This window comes from Sceloporus occidentalis, unplaced genomic scaffold, assembly GCF_023333645.1.
Source record: "Sceloporus occidentalis isolate IW3139 unplaced genomic scaffold, rSceOcc1.0.p SCAF_1, whole genome shotgun sequence".
NCBI lineage: Eukaryota > Metazoa > Chordata > Lepidosauria > Squamata > Phrynosomatidae > Sceloporus > Sceloporus occidentalis.
Genome location: NW_028316981.1, coordinates 26,022,501 through 26,041,758, shown reverse-complemented (window position 1 = coordinate 26,041,758; position 19,258 = coordinate 26,022,501). Strand labels below are relative to the sequence as shown.

Sequence of the window (19,258 nt, the reverse complement as noted above, 5' to 3'; positions counted from 1 at the left end):
TTCCAGTTCTAGACAATCAAGAATTAATGGAACACCACATCTACTACAGCTAGATGTGGTGTAGCTGACAAGACCAAGGACCAATCTGAAGGGAAGTGCCTAGTTTGTGCCTAACGATTCTGATACAATTGCAGAAATCTTGTCCCAACAGAAACGCAGATTCTCATGGTAAGAACAGGAGTCTATGATAAATGAAAACTTGCACATAGGTTCAGCTGTTCAATGACATATTATTCAAAGAATTTAAAATAAAATCATCTTTCATGAGCCAAATGTAGAAGTAAAATACAAGGGATTACATACTCCTCACTTCTCACCTCTTCCCAGGTTTACCACTATAGACAACTGTTGCCAAGTCAGTGAGGTGAGAATAGCTCCCAAATGTACTTTGCCAATCCAGAATAAAAACCAATTCTCAGTGGTCAAAGGCAACACCAAATCCAGATGGAAAGGGGACAGAATGAGCTATAGGAAAACATGCTCTCTAAATCCTGGTGCAATTTGTATATCTGTTAACAGGTTTGAACTTTCCAGCAGGTTGGGTACCTGAAAAAGAAGGAATTTTCTTGGCCTCAGTGTATGTCATCCTCACTCCAAACTCATTTAATCCAAAATTATTCTGCAATCAGAGTTACTATGAAAGCTACAAGCCAACAGCAAAGAATTTCTAAAGGAATTTAACAGTGTGTCACTGGATCAGTGGGATGCCCCCTACCACACTACTAATCTTTTCTGAAAATTTCTCATAAATAAAGACACATTGTTCAATAGCATGTTGAAAAGACGTGCTCGTCATTCTTAATAAACAACTAGCGTAAGAATACATAAGAGAAACAGGGCGGTATCTTTATATGATACACAAGTGTATGTTACAAGAATTCCATCAGGCACAGAAGCCTCAAGGTTTTAAGGCCTCAATATCAGGCCAAAAAAAATAAAAGATAAGAGAAAGAAAGAAAGAAAGAAAGAAAGAAAGAAAGAAAGAGAATGGACTGTGGTAGTTTGTACTTAACATCTAAAAATGTCACTTTTAAGGTCTTAATAGAAACTGATTTTCTTCTTTTTCTTCTTATAAATCATAATTGCAGGACAGTCTTCTCTCCTTTCCAAGACATTTCCGTGTGAGCTTGAGGAAACTGCAAACTGCTTCTCTTTAGATCATTTCCTGCTCTTTCCTAGTGCATGAGCGCCAAAGTAGCGGCCCATCCTGGCCAAGTCCCTTAGTTAAATTTGTTTCTTTTTTTTCCACATCATAAAAAACCCCAAAGTCAACCTCCGGCACTTCACAGCTCCCAGAGAGAGAGAGAGAGAGAGAGAGAGAACACAGCCCTCAGTGTGTCTAGAAGACTGATGCAGTTGGATCAGATACACAATGGGAAAGGTCTCTTTTTAAACAGAGGAAGCCTAAAAGGGCTTCATAACTACACCAATTAAAAAAAAAAGAACCAAAAGAAAAAAACTTAGGCATCTCCTTTAGTGTAAAAGGCTGTACAATTGATCCTGGCCTCATGGCCTACCCTCCCGCCCCACCCACCTTTTTCTGAGCTGGCAGGGATGCTTTAGTGCATGGTGCTGACATTTGCCACAGCAATAGCTTCCTGAATCTCTCGTATCACCAAAATTCGGGTGAGCATCTGCTCCATTTGCTCTCGACTGATTGGCTGGATGGAATACCAGATTGGGCTGTTGGGAGCTACCACTGGTTCAGGAGTCAAATAGAATGTGTCATTCCGGCCTTTCACGCTCTGGGGGCTGTGGAGAGAGAGAAGGGAGGGGGAGAGACAGACTGAACATTAAGCAATTACCCTGAAATTTCTACCAACATTATCCTAGTAATGCAGACTCCATTTACTTCTACTACTACAGGATCCACATGTGCTGAATATGGCATGGAAACCCAGGAGTTTAAACTTTAATTTTACTAATATTTAAGGTGGCTATGTATCTTGCAGACAAAGAAATCGGACAGAATTAGTATTTTCTAGTGATGGGTACTATTCAGCACGCACTTACTTCTCTTGCCAGTTCACTTTTTATATAGGTTGACCTACACACCTTAATTCCAAGACAGAATGTAGTTTAGTTGGATGAGCTTCTAGTGAGATGCACATTAAAGTAATTATAATTAAACACAAACTCCTTTAATCCAGCCAGTTATCTTCTGTGGCTCTCAATGACAATGACAGAAATACTCACCATTTGAAGAGGTAGAAGTCATAGAGCTTTATAGGACACCTTAAAGGGTTCTCAGGGTTCTCTGTCTGTTCTGCATACATGTCATCAGTAACTGCAAGTTAACCCCAACAACAGAGGTTTATTAGACACTTTGCAGGGAAACTAGAACATAAGCACCAATCTCTTTCTTGTTGGGGATGAACCATCTTTATTTGTTTCGATAGTTTTTGTTTACAGTCATATATAAAAACTTTCAATCTTCTATCCAGTTTTTGGCAAAAAGGTAGAAATCCTTTCTCAGTAAAAATCAAATCTAAAAAGTGAATAGTTGGTCAAAACTGTGGCTCAACCTCAATAGACACTGCCTAAATCCACAGCAGTGTCACTGACAAAGAAGTGGACTTTGAAAAGGACCTCTGGTTCTAAAAGAAGGAAGCAGACAAAACTTCCAATGCCACTTCAGAGGCCCCACAAACCTGCAGGAACATTTTGATACATTTTATTTAAATTCCCAGAGAAGTAGGTTTGACATACCCTGTTAACCCAATAAAACACCTACAACTATCAAAAATAGTAGAAACAGGACTGCAAAAAGTGCAGGCAAAATATTTGTATAGAAAGAAACATTTTTATGTGCAGAACACGAAGGAAAAGCACCACTATTAAGACTCAAGTTCTGCCCACTCTCATTCAAGTGTACTTGATTTAAAGTTTTACTCTGTGAACTATTGTGGGGATGCTTTACATGGAAGAGCAGTATAAAAGTATGATAAATGAATCAATAAAATGCCAGTTTGAAGATACCATAAAACCCCATTTCTCTCCTTGTTTGTCTTGCAACCTATCAGCAATCTTTCACAAAGACAGCACTATAGAACAAATAGGATCAGCCATTAGAAGCAAAATTAAGTTAAGTTGTAAGTTCTACCTTTCTGTCCAGCCTGGTGTATACCAAGTGCCTTCAGATACCGGATACTCGTACTCTTATCCTTGGGATTAGAAGGGTTCTTTTTAGTCTGCCTTAAGACTTTTGAAAATGCCAACTTCATGTGCTGGTCCACTGTTTTCAATAGAAAGTATCTGCACAAGGAGGGACACACATGCTAGTTAAAGATGCACATTTAAAAAAAATCATACTGAGAGAAGTAACCATTTTGCATCTAACAGGACGTAAATGAGAGTCATAAAATCCAGCATTTAGTCGTCATAATCAGGGAAATACACATTTTTAAAAAAAGCCATTTATTTTTAGTAAGCAAACACTGTTGTGGTGCCTTCACAGTAAATTCACATATTTATCATGAAGTTGCACAAAGAACAGTTTACTTCAGACATCTACAGTGTGAACTGAGAAGGGGTTTTGCCAAATTCATGCAGTGTATGCCTATCACTAACATTTAGCTGTGCTACTCAAATGACATCCCCTTGTTTCAAGACAGAATCCCTCCAACACCAAATGCTGGGGGCAGAGGCGTGGTCTGACAGATATTGCAGCAACATTGTGCTGATGACTTTGGAAACAAAATAATGAACAAAACAACAGCTAAGTGTTCTTTACATACAACTTATCTTAGAAAATATCAAAACAAAGATCTAAAACAGATCAGTACCAATACTGAAGAAGAGCTAAGGACAAGGCAGCATGATCTACCTACGGCCACCTAACAAATCAGTGGAAGAGGCAAGGCATGAAGTGGTTTTTTTAATTTTTGAGTAATCAGAATTCACTAACTCTAGATGCATTTTGATCTGATCCATTAAAGTAATTCCTGTCTGTTTGTTTTCTTTTTATCCACCTCCTTCCACTTCCACACATCACAATCCAGGACTCAGTAAACAATAGGATTCTACTTATTTTAAAGTAATTTATACATATTGGGAACAAAACTCATACAGCAGTACATACTTTGTGTTGAAAAACATAAGAGTAGTAAGCAAGGTGGCAGGGGAGTGAGCTCCCAGCTGCTTGCACTCCCACAACATCTCTTCCGTCACATGGCTCGGGAGAACATAGCCTGAGAAGACCAGATGACAGCATCACCAAAAGCACAGAATCAAGCAGCATTTCCACCCATCCACCAGATTTTTTACATACAAGAAATAATGAAAGAACTTTTTCTCAGTTTAACAGCAGTTTGTTTAGTTAGTTGGTAGTTACTACCATGTATTTTAGTTTACAACAATTCTAGTTAACTGTTCAGTTAATTATTCTATTAAATCAAAGTGCAGCTCACAGCCCACATGTATGCAGCTTTCTTGTTGCTGAATGCCTGCAAGACATTTTTGATTTATGGCAACCCTAAACCAACCCTATCATAGGGTTTTCTTGGCAAGTTTCTTCAGAGGGGGTTTGCTGTTGCCTCAGGCTGAGCGAGTATGACTTGCCCAAGGTCAGCCAATGGGTTTACATGGCCGAGCTGGGATTCAAACCCTGGTTTCTCTCCCAGTGTCCTAATCCAACACTCAAACTTCCAGTATCTTTTTGCAGCCCCCGCCTCAAGCTCTCTCATCTTTTTAATTCTGTCTTCAGTGAAAAAAGTGACCCCAAGATGCAAATAAGATAAAAGAAATCACATGGAATGGCATTGCCATTAACCACATATCTTCCAACTTGCCCACCTAGTCAATGTAAGACCTGATTTTCAGCTGAAAATCAAGAACGGGACACTATAAAGATGATCATTGCCCAAATACCAGCTGCCTATTTCATATTAAATTACTGTATTTTTAAAAATCGAACTCCATCATGCTTCACATTATTTTTCTACAATTACTATGGGCTGAAGAGTATCTTACCAAGAGGAGTGACACGAGGTTGGACATCCTTGAGAACTTCATGTAACCACTCAGTGAACCGTATATAATAGAGATCAGAGAAGATGTCATCAACACGCCCGTTTTCAAATAGATACTGCAAAAAACAGTAGCATGGGTGAGACAAAACTTTATCCACAGGAATCTAGTCCTTAAAAATGAAACATCAAGACAGTAGTTAAAGTGTACATGTTTTAAAGAATGCATTTAATACATAGTGGCTAGACAATTTATTAATGACAATAATAAATTAAAGAAAAACCTAAAATGACAGCAATGATTTTGTATTTGTTATGTGCTTTCATGCCAACTCTGACTTGTGACAACCCTCTCCAAGTTTCTTGATATAAATTATTCTGAGAAAGTTTGCATTTGCCTTCCTCTGAGGCTGAGAGAAAGTGACTTGCCTAAGGTTATCTGGCGGGTTTCCATGGCTAAGCAGGGTTCTGAACCCTGGTCTCCCAGAGTCCTAGTCCAACAGTACCCCATGCTGGCTCTGGACAATGGCTACCACCCATAAAATCTGTTTTTACTGTTTTTGTTTGTTCAACAGCTACTGAAGATTTTCATTTTATTGCAAGCTGCCTTCAGAGTTAAAGTGATGTGCCTGTATGTACATTTTCTTAATTATTAAAAACAGAACCAGTATATTAAATTTATAGTCAAGTCACTTACACACTGAACCTTTCCTTCGTAGTCCAAAGCTTCAGTGGTTACTTGCATGATTTGCTGACAATACACTATCTACTACACATAAATCTGAGTAACCTACTTTTCAACTGTTCTCTCTTTAGCACAGAGAATGCCCACAATTTCACATGTTAATTTTTTAAAAACATGTCAAATGTACAATTTTATATGTTAACCAATGGAGCACTTCTTAGTGCACAAACAGTAAAACATGTTTGGGTTTAATATAAAAAGTACAGCATTAATTGAAATTTCCCCACAGACTTTTTTCCCCTTCATGGCTTCAGAATCTCCAAATTTTTATACCTCTAATCCTACTTCTGTGAAAAATCCACAGAGAACAACAATTCCATGTATCTAAATAACTAGCCTATAAAGCTTGGTCATGAAGGGTCTGGAGTATAGTAATACTGTCAGGAATGGAAAGAATGTGGCCTGCAGACTATGTGCAGACCATACCAGGACCATTTTCAGACCTCCTGAGCCCATACCACCCCCACTTTCCCTGCACCCTAAAACCTGAAGATGATTTTAAAAATTGTCTCAAAGTACCTCTCAGGCTCCCAAGAGGCTTAAGGGGACAATTTGCAGAAGGATGTTATTCCAATATAATACACATATGTAAATGAAAGCAATATAATTGTATATTAAGTTGTTGTGGTGTTTGGAAAAGAGATAAGTGGTTTTATAAAAGGTAAAGAATAAAAACTACTGGATAAGTGTGAAGATTTCAGCTTTATTATATACATGACACCAACACAGAAGTGTTTCTCCTAAGGACTTAACACACAGTGCTGTACTTCTGCTGGAGGAAAAGTGATGTTCTTAAAAGCCTTCAAAATTACTCCAACTTATGGCTACAGTAAGATAGGATTTCCTTCAGCAGGATTTCTTTATGTTTCCCACTGCATTCCTCTTAGGCTGAGAGAGTTTTATTTGCCCAAGGTCACCCAGAGGGCTCCCATGATTTAGTATGGGCTGGAACCCTGGTCTCCCAGACTCCTAGTCCATCACTTAAACCACCACGTCATGCTGACATGCCATAGTAGATTCCAAAAAATGGGGGAGATAGGGTATTCCCTTTTTATTGCAGATTATTATGCACCCCGAAAATCTGTTTCAGAGGGCTAGGAAACCCTCTAGCATTAGTTCTGAGGCAATCCCAAGCACAGCAGTAAGGAGAAGAACAAAATTCAATTGCACTGGCAGTGAAACATCAGTAATTGTAATTAAATTACATAGCGTGAAACAAACTATAATGAGCCTGCTATATCAGGCTAACCATCTAGAGGCTGGAGTTCTGCCCTATATTAACCAATGGTGGGGCAGGCCCATAGGCATGCTGACACAGTCATCCACATTAATAAAGCCCACTAATATGGGCTTGAGCACCAGAATTTTTCCTAGCTTGGGGGGGGGGGGGGGGAACTGAACCAAACCGCTATGGATGGGAAAAGTCCATTGTATTTGTCAAAATGGAAGTATACTGGCATTCCATGGGTGGATTCATGGTTATGTGCTTTCTAATGTATGATATATTGTGTGTATCTCTACATCTATGTTTAAGATAAAATTCACTGTACGCAACTTGTTTTATGTCGAGCTACACAGGCATAAGATCCATGTTTTGTTCAGTTTGCAGGCATAAAACTTATGTTTTGTTCAGTTTGTACCCTTAGTTCACTTCTTAAACAAAAACAGAGGTGAGCAGTAATATGCTGTTTGAACATAGTCATTCTAATCACAACAAATATATAGCCATAAATTCTAATCACTTGTTGCAGATTTCCATGATATCATACCTTTTGAATACACAGGAAGATATAGTACAAAACATCTGGATCATATGGCTCGCCTTCACTATTACGAGCTTCACGGGTCATTAAGCACAGTCCATAATTCAATTCTGCTACAGCTGATGATATGAGATCTTCCTGGAATCTCAATAGCTGACGTCCTACAAACCACAATTAAAAAGTTGTTAACTGACAGTTTTCAGAAGGCCATTTCTAGATCTAATCATGCTTCCTTCACTATCTCCCCAGTAAGAATACGCTGGCATTTCCAAGAAAGGATTTGTCCCCAAGCACCTAGTAGTCAAAAAATCAGAACATGATCAGGAATGGGAAGGGCAGCTATGAAAGAACTAGAAAAGATCCTAAAGAGTAAAGATACACAACTGAGTACAAAAGTTAGAATCATACAAGCCATCATGTATGGGTGCAAGAGCTGGACAGTGAAGAAAGTGGATAAGTAGAAAATAAATTCATTTGTGATGTGGTGATGGAGAAGAGTACTGAGGATGCCATGGATGGCCAAGAAGATGAACAAATGGGCCTGAATCATGCCTGAAACCTCCCTGGATGCCAAGATGATTAAGGTGAAGCTGTCATTCTTTGGCCATATCATGAGAAGGCATGACTCATTGGAAAAGACAGTAATTCTAGGAAAGGTGGAGGGAAATAGAAACAGAGGAAGATTGCATGCTAGGTGGTTGGACTCTATTAAAGAGGTCATGGGTATAATTTTGCAGGACCTAAACAGAGCAGTGGAGGATTTGGGGGGGGGGGGGGGTTCTTGGAGGTGTCTCATCCACAGGATTGCCATGAGACAAGATCAACTTGAAGACAGTTAACAACAAACAAAAACAAGTGACTTTAGTGTTTTGTATAACCTTTGTAATGTGCCAATGCAGAAAAAATTCTAGAGGCCAGAAAACCTAGGACACATGCAAGGTTAGTTGTTCCATTAAGTTATCAAGACTCATTTTTAACTAATAAAAAATGAAAAAAGCTCTCAATCTATAGGAACACAGCAGCAAAATAATTAAAATTAATTTAACAATTTAACAAGACAAGTAAAAATGAAATCAGTAAAAAGAGTGAGGCGGATCAGCACTCAACTGAACACTTGGCATGAGCTGCCTAAAGGGAAAGGATAACTTTCGCCCAATATAAGCAAGAATTCCTTTGCCATAGCTGGAAAAGTTAGAGCACTACAGTAGAGCCTCGGGTTACGAAATTAATTCGTTCCGCGGCCGCTTTCGTAACCCGAACGGCTTTCGCAAGCCGAATCCCCATAGCCGCTAATGGGGAAAAGCCGCGATTTGGTGTAAAATCGCGCCGAAAAGCACCAAAAGTTTTTTCGGGACCCGAAAAAACTTTCGTAACCCGGATCAATAATTTCCTATGGGTTTTTTTCGGGTCCCGAAAAATTCGTAACCCGGGTATTTCGTATCCCGAGGTTCCACTGTATTACTTCTTCCTACAGAACTTACTGCCAATAGGTGCAAGCCTGTTCTGAGACTCCTTCTCCAGCTCTGCATTCTTAGTCTGTGCCCAGCTCTTCCACACCTCCAGCCCCTCCTCTGGCTTGAGAGATTGTGGAAGGAGAAGTTCAGGTGAAGGCTGAGGCTGTGGCTGCTGCTCAACTTCAGCAACCTGAACAGTTTGAGCCTGTGGGAAAAAGTTATTTCCAGTCACTTAAATCAGTAAAAGTAAGTTTTGTATAATTTATTAATATTAGTACATTTTCAATCACATTTCAAAACTATTCTGCCACCCACACAGTTAATTAGCAGGATTATACTATTCTGATCTATTTTGATATAGACAGCATTTTGATCAAACAATGCTCCAGGGAACTTACAAAATATTTCAACACCCACATGAACATATGCATGCATACATGTGGGTGTGTCCATGTATGCACATATGCACCAATCTTCATGGGAAAAGAGTATTCTTCAGCTTGTTTTAGCTCTTTATTCTTCAAAGGTAGGTGCCCACCTACCAGCAGATCTCTGGTTGATTTGCAGTACAGCAAAGATTTTTGAACCAACTGTTTTAACACTAACAGTAACAAAATTATTTCCCCCAAATCCCATTATGCTGCTAAAATGAAAACAGTCTGGGTAACAAGAAAAGCATCTTTCTTTCTTTCTCTCTTTCTTGTGTGTGTGTATAATGGAAGGCCTGTTAGCTCCATTCAGATGTGGTACTGAAAACAAGTTCCCATGGCCAGACTTTGTTAATTATAACTGTACATATTTTGAACTGGAACTGTTAACAGATCTTGAGATTCTAGAAAAAAACAAACACAAAGTTGATCCTTGAGGTCTGAAGTCTAGCCATCCAATACACAGCAGTTCTTCATGCCTCCTCTTAATTTCATCAAAAATACTGAAACAAACTCAGTTCCCCTATATGCAATTTCCCATTTCGTATTCTTTATGAATAATAATGAAGTGGGAGTCTGCCTACAAAGAGGACTGTGACTTCACTGGCATGGAGACATACTGGACTGCAAAAGAGGGGTCCCTGCTGAGATCAAAATAGACTTTAAATTTCTTGGACTTTGAAAATCTCCCTACTGCCTCATGGCCAGGAGGAGGAGAAGCCTGCCTGCACAAAACATATCCTCCCCATCATAACATCTTTAGGAAGGACTGAAACAATATACAGGCATCTGACTAACACCTCCCAATTGTTCCCCCCCCCTCCTTTTTGGTTTGTAACATCTTGCCTGATGAAACCCATGGAACTTTGAATGCTTCTATATTGTGCATTTTGGTTGGCCAATAAAGGTATCATTGATGGATTTTTGTTTGAATGAAGTGGGTGTATAAAACTGCTTAACCTGAGTGTCTTTTACTTACATTCACACACCTGTTAATGTGGGAATAAGTAGGGACAAAAAAAGGACAACAATTCTCTCATGAGCCAACTCTCCTTAGCACAGCTAACATGTCTCTTCCAAACCTATTTCCTTCTTTTCAAAATTTAATAGGAAAATCCTCCTGGGGCAGGGTTCCTCCTTGCTTTGGAGCAGACATAAGAAATAGTCCTTTTACTTAAGAGATGCAAAATGGGTGCCTTTGAGGGCAACAATGGAGGTTCATGCTTCATGCTTTTAAATATATACTTTACTCTACTATGAAAGTCAGTTTGCTGCAGTCTCCAGTTCATGCCTAGCAAGCCACTCTAACAAACCACAAGATTTCTGCAACATGACTATATGATAAACATAACTTTCCCCCGTTTCTCTGTTTTCTACAATATTTTCTGCAATGTTCTGGTTTACAATCCTAGTTTGTAGGTAGCTTTTAATCCAATTTCTCAATTCAGGAATCACAGGAAAGGGCTAGTTATTTCATCTCATCATGGGCGTCTAGTATTTAAACTTTTACTTGGGGTAGGCTAACAGAAAACAAGATTTTCATCTACCTATTCAACCAATCACCAACCCACATCCATTCAACAGACTATAGCAGACTCTACAATGCTGCAAAACTACAAAGACCTGCCTCTGTTGTTGAGGTCTGGACAGAACAGGTTTTTTCCCTTCTTGAAATGGGCCAACTCTTTCCAAAGACATTTTAAAATCCATTGGTGGAGGAAGAGAGCATATTGTAAAAAATATGTTTGTGACTGTTTTTAAATTATAAATGTTTTTCCCTCTATAGGTTGGAAGGGGAATGTAGTAGACCTGGGAATGAGAAAGTCCTTTTTTCCTGCTGTACTACTGACTGAGACTGTTCTACTTTCCCAGCAGTTCTGCCTTGGGCAGAAGGTCTTGCTAAGTCATCAAGGCTTAGATTACTGTATATACTCGACGATAAATTGACCTCATAAGTTGAGCACATGTTTGGGGGACAAAATTATGGATTTTATGACTCGTGGATAAGTTGAGGGTAAAACTTAGGGGCATGCAACAAAGGGTCTAAATGATGAAGCAAAGGAAAATGCCGCCAAAGAACCTACAAAATGTTGGCAGGCATAACTATCTGTGTTCACCCTAAAGGCTGGATGGATGAGAGAGTGGGGGGGGGGGGTCACTGCTTCCAGGACACATTACACTCTTGCCTATCACTAGGTGATGGTACCTTTTTCTATGAGTCGCAGTACAGTATTTACAATGACCCATGGATAAGTCGACACAGGTTTTTGGGGTTAATTTTTAACTAAAATGTACCTCTAGAGAACTGAAAGTATCAACAAGCTACTCTAATGATTACATAAAAACAATTCTATGATTCTAACTGTAACATCATTACCTTGTATAATCTTCCTCCTCATACTTTTTACAAATCATAGAATCCTAAAGTTGGAAGAGACCGCAAGGGCCATCCAGTCCAACCCCCTGCCATGCAGGAAATCTAAATCAAAGCATCCCCAACAGATGGCCATTCAGCCTCTGCTTAAAGACTTCCAAGGAAGGAGACTCCACTACACTCCAAGGGAGTTTGTTCCACTGTCGAAAAACCCTTACTGTCAGGAAGTTGCTCCTAATGTTAAGGTGCAATCTCTTTTCCTGTAGCTTGCATCCATTGCTCTGTATCAACATGCTACTCTAATGATTACATAAAAACAATTGTAACAGCATTACCTTGTATAATCTTCCTCCTCATACATTTTACAAATCATAGAATCATAGAGTTGGAAGAGAACTAGTCTCTGGAGCAGCAACTCCTCAATATGACATCCCTTCAAGTATTTATGTTATATATTTTGTGGTCTGATATGTGGGCTGCATGTTAAATGTGTGATTTGCACATATAAAGTGGACCCTCCATATTCGCTGTGGCTAGGGGCGCAGGACCCTGTAAAAGTGGGAAAACTGCAATTTTTTTAAAATAAAACTTTTTTTAACCTGAGACAACACCTATCTAGGAATTTCTAATCCAAATCCACCAGAGGCTGACAGCAGAATTGTGCTGGAGGACCTGGAAATGCCTAGAGTAGTGTTTTCTCTAGGAATCTGTAGTTCAGTGATGGTGAACCTTTTAGAGGCTGAGTGCCCAAAATGCAACCCAAGACCCACTTATTTATTGTAAAGTGCCATGTCCCTCTGGTTTTCTAGTAACAAACTCTGTGCTGCGGTGACGGCACATGTGCCCACAGAGAGGGCTCTGAGTGCCACCTCTGGCACGCGTGCCATAGGTTCGCCATCACTGCTCTAGGTTCTCCATCACAATCCTATGGTCAACTTCCAGCAGAGAAGTGCTGGAGGACAGAGAAATTCCTAGAGAGAAAATATTACTCAAATCCATGAATAATCAAAGCTGCAAAAGTCAATGTCACAAATGTGGAGGGCTCACTGTATTCTTATTTTGTACCATTATAGGTTATGGTAGTAAAATACATCACCTCATATAATCTATGAGAAACTATCTTCTTGAATTAGAATTCCATTCCTACAGGAGTGTTTTTGGTGTGTTTGTTTTCTTTTAAATGAGTCTCCATTTGATAGGTGCCAAAAGATCAAGCCTGTTGTCTGTTTCACATGAGCACACAGTTCTGTGTTGGAGCAGCCAGTTATGCTTGAACCAGGCCAGTATCTAGCAGCAACTTAAAGACCAATGCAATTGATTTCCCTTAGTAATTAGAAATAATGAGATTTTAAAAGTCTCTTACTGAAGGAAAGCTAAATGCTAATTGCTTTAGACAATGCAAATGATTATGGTTATTATTATCTGTCTGCCAATAGCTAAAGGGCAAACTTTACAGTAAAACACACTTTTGTAGAAGTGTTTCACAAGTAAATTATCTGGTTTCTTATAAACAAGTTGGACAGTTATTTAAGTTTACAACTGTAACCTTTTAAAAATACTTGGAACAAGGACAATAACAGGAAAACAAAGGCTATGAATATTTTTAATGCCCACCCTCATTAACATCCTACTATAAAAACAATTGGAATGATAGACAAATGTGGTGATGTATCTTTTTTTTATCCTTTACAGGCTAATTTATCTAATCTACACTGGCAGGCATTTTTACACACATATCTAGGGATTGCAGCTCAGCATTTTGCATCTGCTCACCTGTTTCAGGCCCTGCAGATTTAAGAACCCCTGACCCAATATCCTAAACCGCAATGCAACAGGGTTATGTGAACCTTTATATAGCACTGCAAAACGATTTTCCTGGAAAAAAATGGTCTTGGGCCATATTTTCTCCGCCTGTGATCAACAGATTTGCTCAACATTTGAAATCAAATTTACAGTATGACTTAGGCCTCTGAAAAATCTTGCTAAAATAGTCTGCATTTTAGTTTCCAAAAAACCCCAAAAGACCAAGTTTAACAAGAGTTTCCTTATCTGGTTGGAAAGCAAGCAATTAAATTATGACTGTCTGAGGATTTACAAAAAAAATGTTCACATAACAAGCCAATACAGTGGCAAAGAAAATTAAAACTATATACAAAAAAGGACAATTTCCTCTGAAGTCACAAACATGTCACTTCAAATTACAATTATTAGTGCAAATTCAACTATTACAACTATCAACTCAAATCTCTGTCACTTCAAAGTACTGCCCGCTGTAAACTCTACAGTATGCCATCAGACATTACAAGCTAAGCAAAACATGCTTAACTAGGGTCCAAAACATACTGCAGTAAAGAATTTTGGGAACTGTAGCTTTGTGAGACATTTAGCCTTCTCTGTCAGAAAATTTTGGTGCCACAATAAACTACAATTCCCAGGATTCACTAGCATTGAACCATGGCAGTTAAAGTGGTGTCAAACTAGGTTATTTCTCCAGAGTGTTTTGGGTTTAGGTTCCACTAAATGTGGATACACTCACTATTAAACTAAATATGTGTACCTATATTATCAAGGAATCACACAAATTGATGGTCCCTTTTCAAGATGCATATGCCTGGGGACCACTTGACAGCATGGTGGTGAAGAAACATGTTAAAGGTAAAATATAATGAAACAAATGTATGGAAAGCATCAGAGCAAACCAGTAACATTTTATTTTCCAATTTGCAGAAGGGTTTTTTCTTAGGCTTCACTGTACTGCTTGCTTACGAACAATCAAGGAAGCTTTGCTGAATGTCATTTTATTCCTTCAGGTTCATGTACCCCAAATTGTATGAGTACATACATGGTTTGAGTGTTGGACTATGACTCTGGTCTGGAGTAGTGAAGAGAGGACTGAAAAGCATATTAAAAGCAAAAAACAGTAAGGAGACAAGCACCACGTCCTCTGAGATGGTAAACCATTTATTCGTTTTTTAGAATGCTCAACGCATTTTGGCCTCAGCAGGAAAAGGCCTTTTTCAAGAAATCACTGCAGAACACTCTCCAAAACATAGGACCATTGCTCCTGTTTTGGAAAGGGTTCTCAATTCCAGTAATTTCTGCTAAAGGCCCATGAAGAAGACATGTTCTCATAATGATGATTTTATTGTTTTGAACTGTATTTTTTGAGCGATGTTATTGTTTTACTATATGGATTTCAGATGTTGTTATTGTTTTATGGCTGTAACCCCGCCTCGATCACAAGGAGAGGCGGGGGGGGGGGGAATGACCATCTCAGACATGTGGTGCTTGTCCCATTACTGCTTTCTGCTTACTTTTCAGTACTCTCTTCACTACTCCTGAGTCACAGTTCAACATTCAAACTATGTATGTACTCATACAATTTCTGATGCATGAACATGAAGGAATAAAATTATCTCCTTGCTGTTTTATAACTCTGGATATCAGAGAATTCCATCTTGGCTATGGGAACCCACTGGGTGGGCAAGTTATACTCTCTCAGAATAAATCTTGCCAAGAAAACCCCACGATCAGTTTGCCTTTGGGTCATCTTAAAATGGAAATGACTTGGAGGCAAACAACATCATCATCATACAGACTAGATTTTTCTATAGTTGCTGTTGTTATTTGCCTATCAAGCCAGCTGCGACTTATGACAACCCTATGAATGGGAGATCTTTGTGACCCAATTGCAAATCTGTTTTCCACCAGATATTTCAGTAACTATGATCCTTTAAGAAGACCTTTTAGCTCCAATCTGTCCAAAAGCATTCAAAACCAGCATGACTAGTGCATGCTTCAGTGCAAAATTCAAAAGCACATGAGTGAAGTCTTCCCAGAAGTATCACAGGGGACACTAGCAGCTATTGGTGACACAGCAGAAACTGCATTTAAACATTGCTTCCAGTTTGTAAGAGCCCGGTCCTTAAACTGAAATGGCTTGCATTTGAATTTTTTATAAGTTCAAAAGCTGTCAAGCTACTGCCTTACAGATATACCAGGTATTAAGAAATAAATGGGTATTAGGAATTAAAATGTAAGAAGGTACTTAAAAATGCCACTTCTGTAGACAGACAGGTCCCCCACAGTCTTTTACAGCTAATTTGCCTGACAAAGGTGTTGGCTATACTCCTGCCATTACGTCACCCCTACTTTCAAGGCCAGCATCCCCTCAAGATGGTGCAGAGAAGCCAATTTCAATGCAGCAAATCAAATTATATGGTGGCATTTGGCTCTAGCAGAGGTGGTAATACACCTTTAAGTCGCCAAGGCTCTGAAAAGCCTGCGGGGCTCCTTCTTTGAGTTTCATATACAGATTCTGTTACACTGGAAAGATGCAAGGCCCAGAAGGCAAAACTCTGCAGAGCTTCTGCTCAATCAACAGCTAAGAAATCCCGTGTCGCTGAAAAAGAATCATTTGCAGTTAGTCTGACACCACCATTAGCAGAATGAATGGCAATTTTTCAGGATAACTCTGCTTTCATAAAGTCCAGTTGGTCTGGAAAGAGAGGAAAAACAGAGCAACAACACCAGCACACAATGGGATCAGTAATTCCCAATATTTATTCTTTATATTAAACTGAAGCAAGTAAACTGTTTTAAGCTAATGAGATTTTTAAAAAGTCACTCATGGTTTAATGAAATATTGATTTACGAAGACAGCTGTAGTAACCATAGTCAGAATAGGTACATTCACACAGTAAGTGTTAGAACATAAGCCAAAATCCTATCAAATGTCCTATCTACAGTAAATACATGGTGCATGTACACACATTATATAAGTTCCACTGAGACAAGGAGTCTATGCCTGTTGTTGTTGTTGTTGTTGTGCGCCTTCAAGTTGTTACCAACCAACTTATGGTCACCCATCAATGGGTTTACTTGGCAAGATTTGTTCAGATTTGCCTTCATTTGAGGCTAAGTGTGACTTGCCCAAGGACACTCAGGGCGTTTTCATGGCTGAGTGCGGATTTAAACCCTTTTTTCCAGTCCAATGCCTTTAGTAATGCTCAATCACTACAACATGTTGGCTCTTTTCTACGTTAGCTGTGTATGCATTGGATAAAGTAATTTTTTAAGAAAAAGATTATTACATCTCTTCTTCTCCCTATCTTTTTACTGAATATTTAGCTTAAACATTCTAAAGGCTTTTTGAAGGTCATTACCAGAATCTACAACTCCCTCCTAAAGAAAGCAAGGTGAGTTTCCTCTGTTTGCCTTTTCAGTGACAGGCAAAAACCCTATTAATGCAAGCCTTGGGAAACTGACCTCCCTGGGACTTTTAACTAGGCGACAGCTGTATTTTCTTTGTGTGTTTGTGTACGATAAATTGTGCTTAGTTTTAAAATATTTGCACCTGTTTTATTATCTAACTACAGCGCACCCATGTCACACATGTGCACACCATACACAGTTTTCAGCTTACGCTGAAAGCCGTGAACCGGAAGAGGTAATGGTGTTCGTGCCACACCACGGACACAAGCCCCATTGTTTTTATGTGGTACAGTGTGCCCTTCCCTTACGTGGGGAATCTGTTCTGGAAACAAGCACCCCCACGTAAGGGAAATGCCGAGTATGCTGGACCCCCATTGAAAACAATGGGGCTTGTGCACGTGTGCCATTGCCTCTTCCGGTGCATAGTTTTCAGCGTAAGCTAAAAGCTGCATACAGCACACCCATGTATGATGTGGGCAAACTGTATTTCCCTTGTGTGTGTGTGTGAGGGGGGGGGGTTCCCGGAATGTACCCCCTGCATAAGGAAAGGGCACACAGTATAAGTTACTTTGAGCCACATTTTGGGGAGAAAGATGAGTTATATAAAGAAATATTAAGAAATAAAATAAAAAAAACCTTTCCATGCAATACTGGGGCTAGAATGATACTAATTAGCATTAATACACAGTAGTTGCTATTGTAAATGGTCAATTCCAAAAGAATGAAAACTCTTTTAAACCAAATTATTTTTAAAACTGTGATTGGTTTGGGGGGGAATTATAAATCTTATTTGATGCATTTCTTTAAAAGGGTAACCAGTGATAATCAATCCTGTAAACAGACCATATCTGGGGCTTTTAGTCAAATCGCTTTATTTGACAAATATTTATAGATTTATTTATTTATAGATTTTTTTTCTTTTGTTTTTTTACACAATCCTTAGCCCATACTTTATGGATACTCCAAACAGAGTTCAACAGCATACACTGCTCCTAGCACTGGGCATACCCGATAATACAACAAGACAGAATTCTAAATAATCTTGGCTCATTCCACTCAACTGTTCCAACCTGGCTCTTCCTGCAAGCAGGAGCAGCTAAATAAACTGACACCTCCCTTTTTGTTTAATGAGAAAAGTGAAGTAGGAAGTTTAGCTTCAATCTCCAATGATAAGCCAGGTATAAACTATGGCTTGTTATGTTGCTGGTAAATAACCAGTCCGTGATCCCCTAGAACAGTGGTGGCGAACTTATGGCATGCATGCCAGAGATGGCACTCAGAGCCCTCCCTGTGGGCTCATGTGCTGTTGCCCCAGCACAGATTTCGCATTATTAGAAAGCCAGACGGACATGGCACTTTGTGATAAATAAGTAGGTTTTGGGTTGCAGTTCAGGCACTTGGTCTCTAAAAGGTTCGCCATCACTGCCCTAGAATCTCATCTTATTGTAACATGTGAACATCTTATTGTAACACTGACGATGCCATTCTATCTATGGGGAAGGGCACACATTCAAGGTCTAGGTTCAACAACATCTGCTTCAGCTACACATTGTGCTTCCTAAGTATTTTAATGATCCCATCTTAGCCAAAACACTTACATCCTACACTAGCAGAAGGCAGAGAAGGCTCTAGTAACAGATCTCCAGGTAATCAGCAGTAGATCAAGAAGGGGGTCAAAATGGGCTTAAGAAAAGCAGTAAAGAGACTCTTTGATTTCTCTAATTAAGCTAGCAAGAACTGAGAGGAATAGGAGTAGACATGTACGAAAGGATCTGTGGATGAGTTCTACTAGAAACAAACTTCTGACTTAGCCTTTGCTCTTATAGACACTTTGTCCCACAACTCTGTCTCCACCTTTTCAAAACACTATGGCCTGTTACAGACTGCCAAAATAAAGCTGCTTCGGGTCTCTTTGGAGGTATGCTATTTAAATGATGCATGGGTCCTAAGAGTCTGGAGGTCGCGCCAAAGCCACACTGCATTCCTAAGCACTGGAGTGCAGCTTTGGTGCAGCTTCCGGATTCTTAGGATGCATGCATCATTTAAACAGCATACCTCCAAAGAGACCCGAAGCAGCTTTATTTTGGCAGTCTGTAACAGGCCTATGTTACACTTATGTCAGTCTTGCAGAGCCAAGTCTGTCCACTTCTGCCCTACTGATTCATACAGCTCTATTTTACTCAGATGTACTAGAGTGGGAATAGTTCCAACAAAGACATGCCTTTTCATACAAATCCAGGTTCTAACCAAGGCATACATTTCTCTCAGAATTAGTATGTAAAATTCTAGGGAGCAGTTGTTTTGTAAACCACT

At 39.3% G+C, this 19,258-nt stretch overlaps 1 protein-coding gene across 3 annotated transcripts in view; it reads right to left on the bottom strand.

Annotated features, from left to right (window-relative positions):
• Positions 1-210: 210 nt before the first annotated feature.
• The window catches only part of LOC149321251 (transcriptional regulator QRICH1-like), a 38,299-nt gene continuing 19,251 nt past the window's right edge, over positions 211-19,258 (bottom strand). For all 3 annotated transcript variants that reach the window (XM_089518361.1, XM_089518367.1, XM_089518358.1), the window contains 8 exons: positions 8,957-9,134; positions 7,482-7,636; positions 4,972-5,086; positions 4,082-4,190; positions 3,104-3,255; positions 2,197-2,287; positions 1,535-1,752; positions 211-546 (listed from right to left, as the gene is read on the bottom strand). In XM_089518361.1, the coding sequence (XP_089374487.1) occupies positions 1,560-1,752; positions 2,197-2,287; positions 3,104-3,255; positions 4,082-4,190; positions 4,972-5,086; positions 7,482-7,636; positions 8,957-9,134 (993 nt within the window). In that variant the 3' untranslated portion in view covers positions 211-546; positions 1,535-1,559. The remainder of the gene's footprint in view (positions 547-1,534; positions 1,753-2,196; positions 2,288-3,103; positions 3,256-4,081; positions 4,191-4,971; positions 5,087-7,481; positions 7,637-8,956; positions 9,135-19,258) is intronic.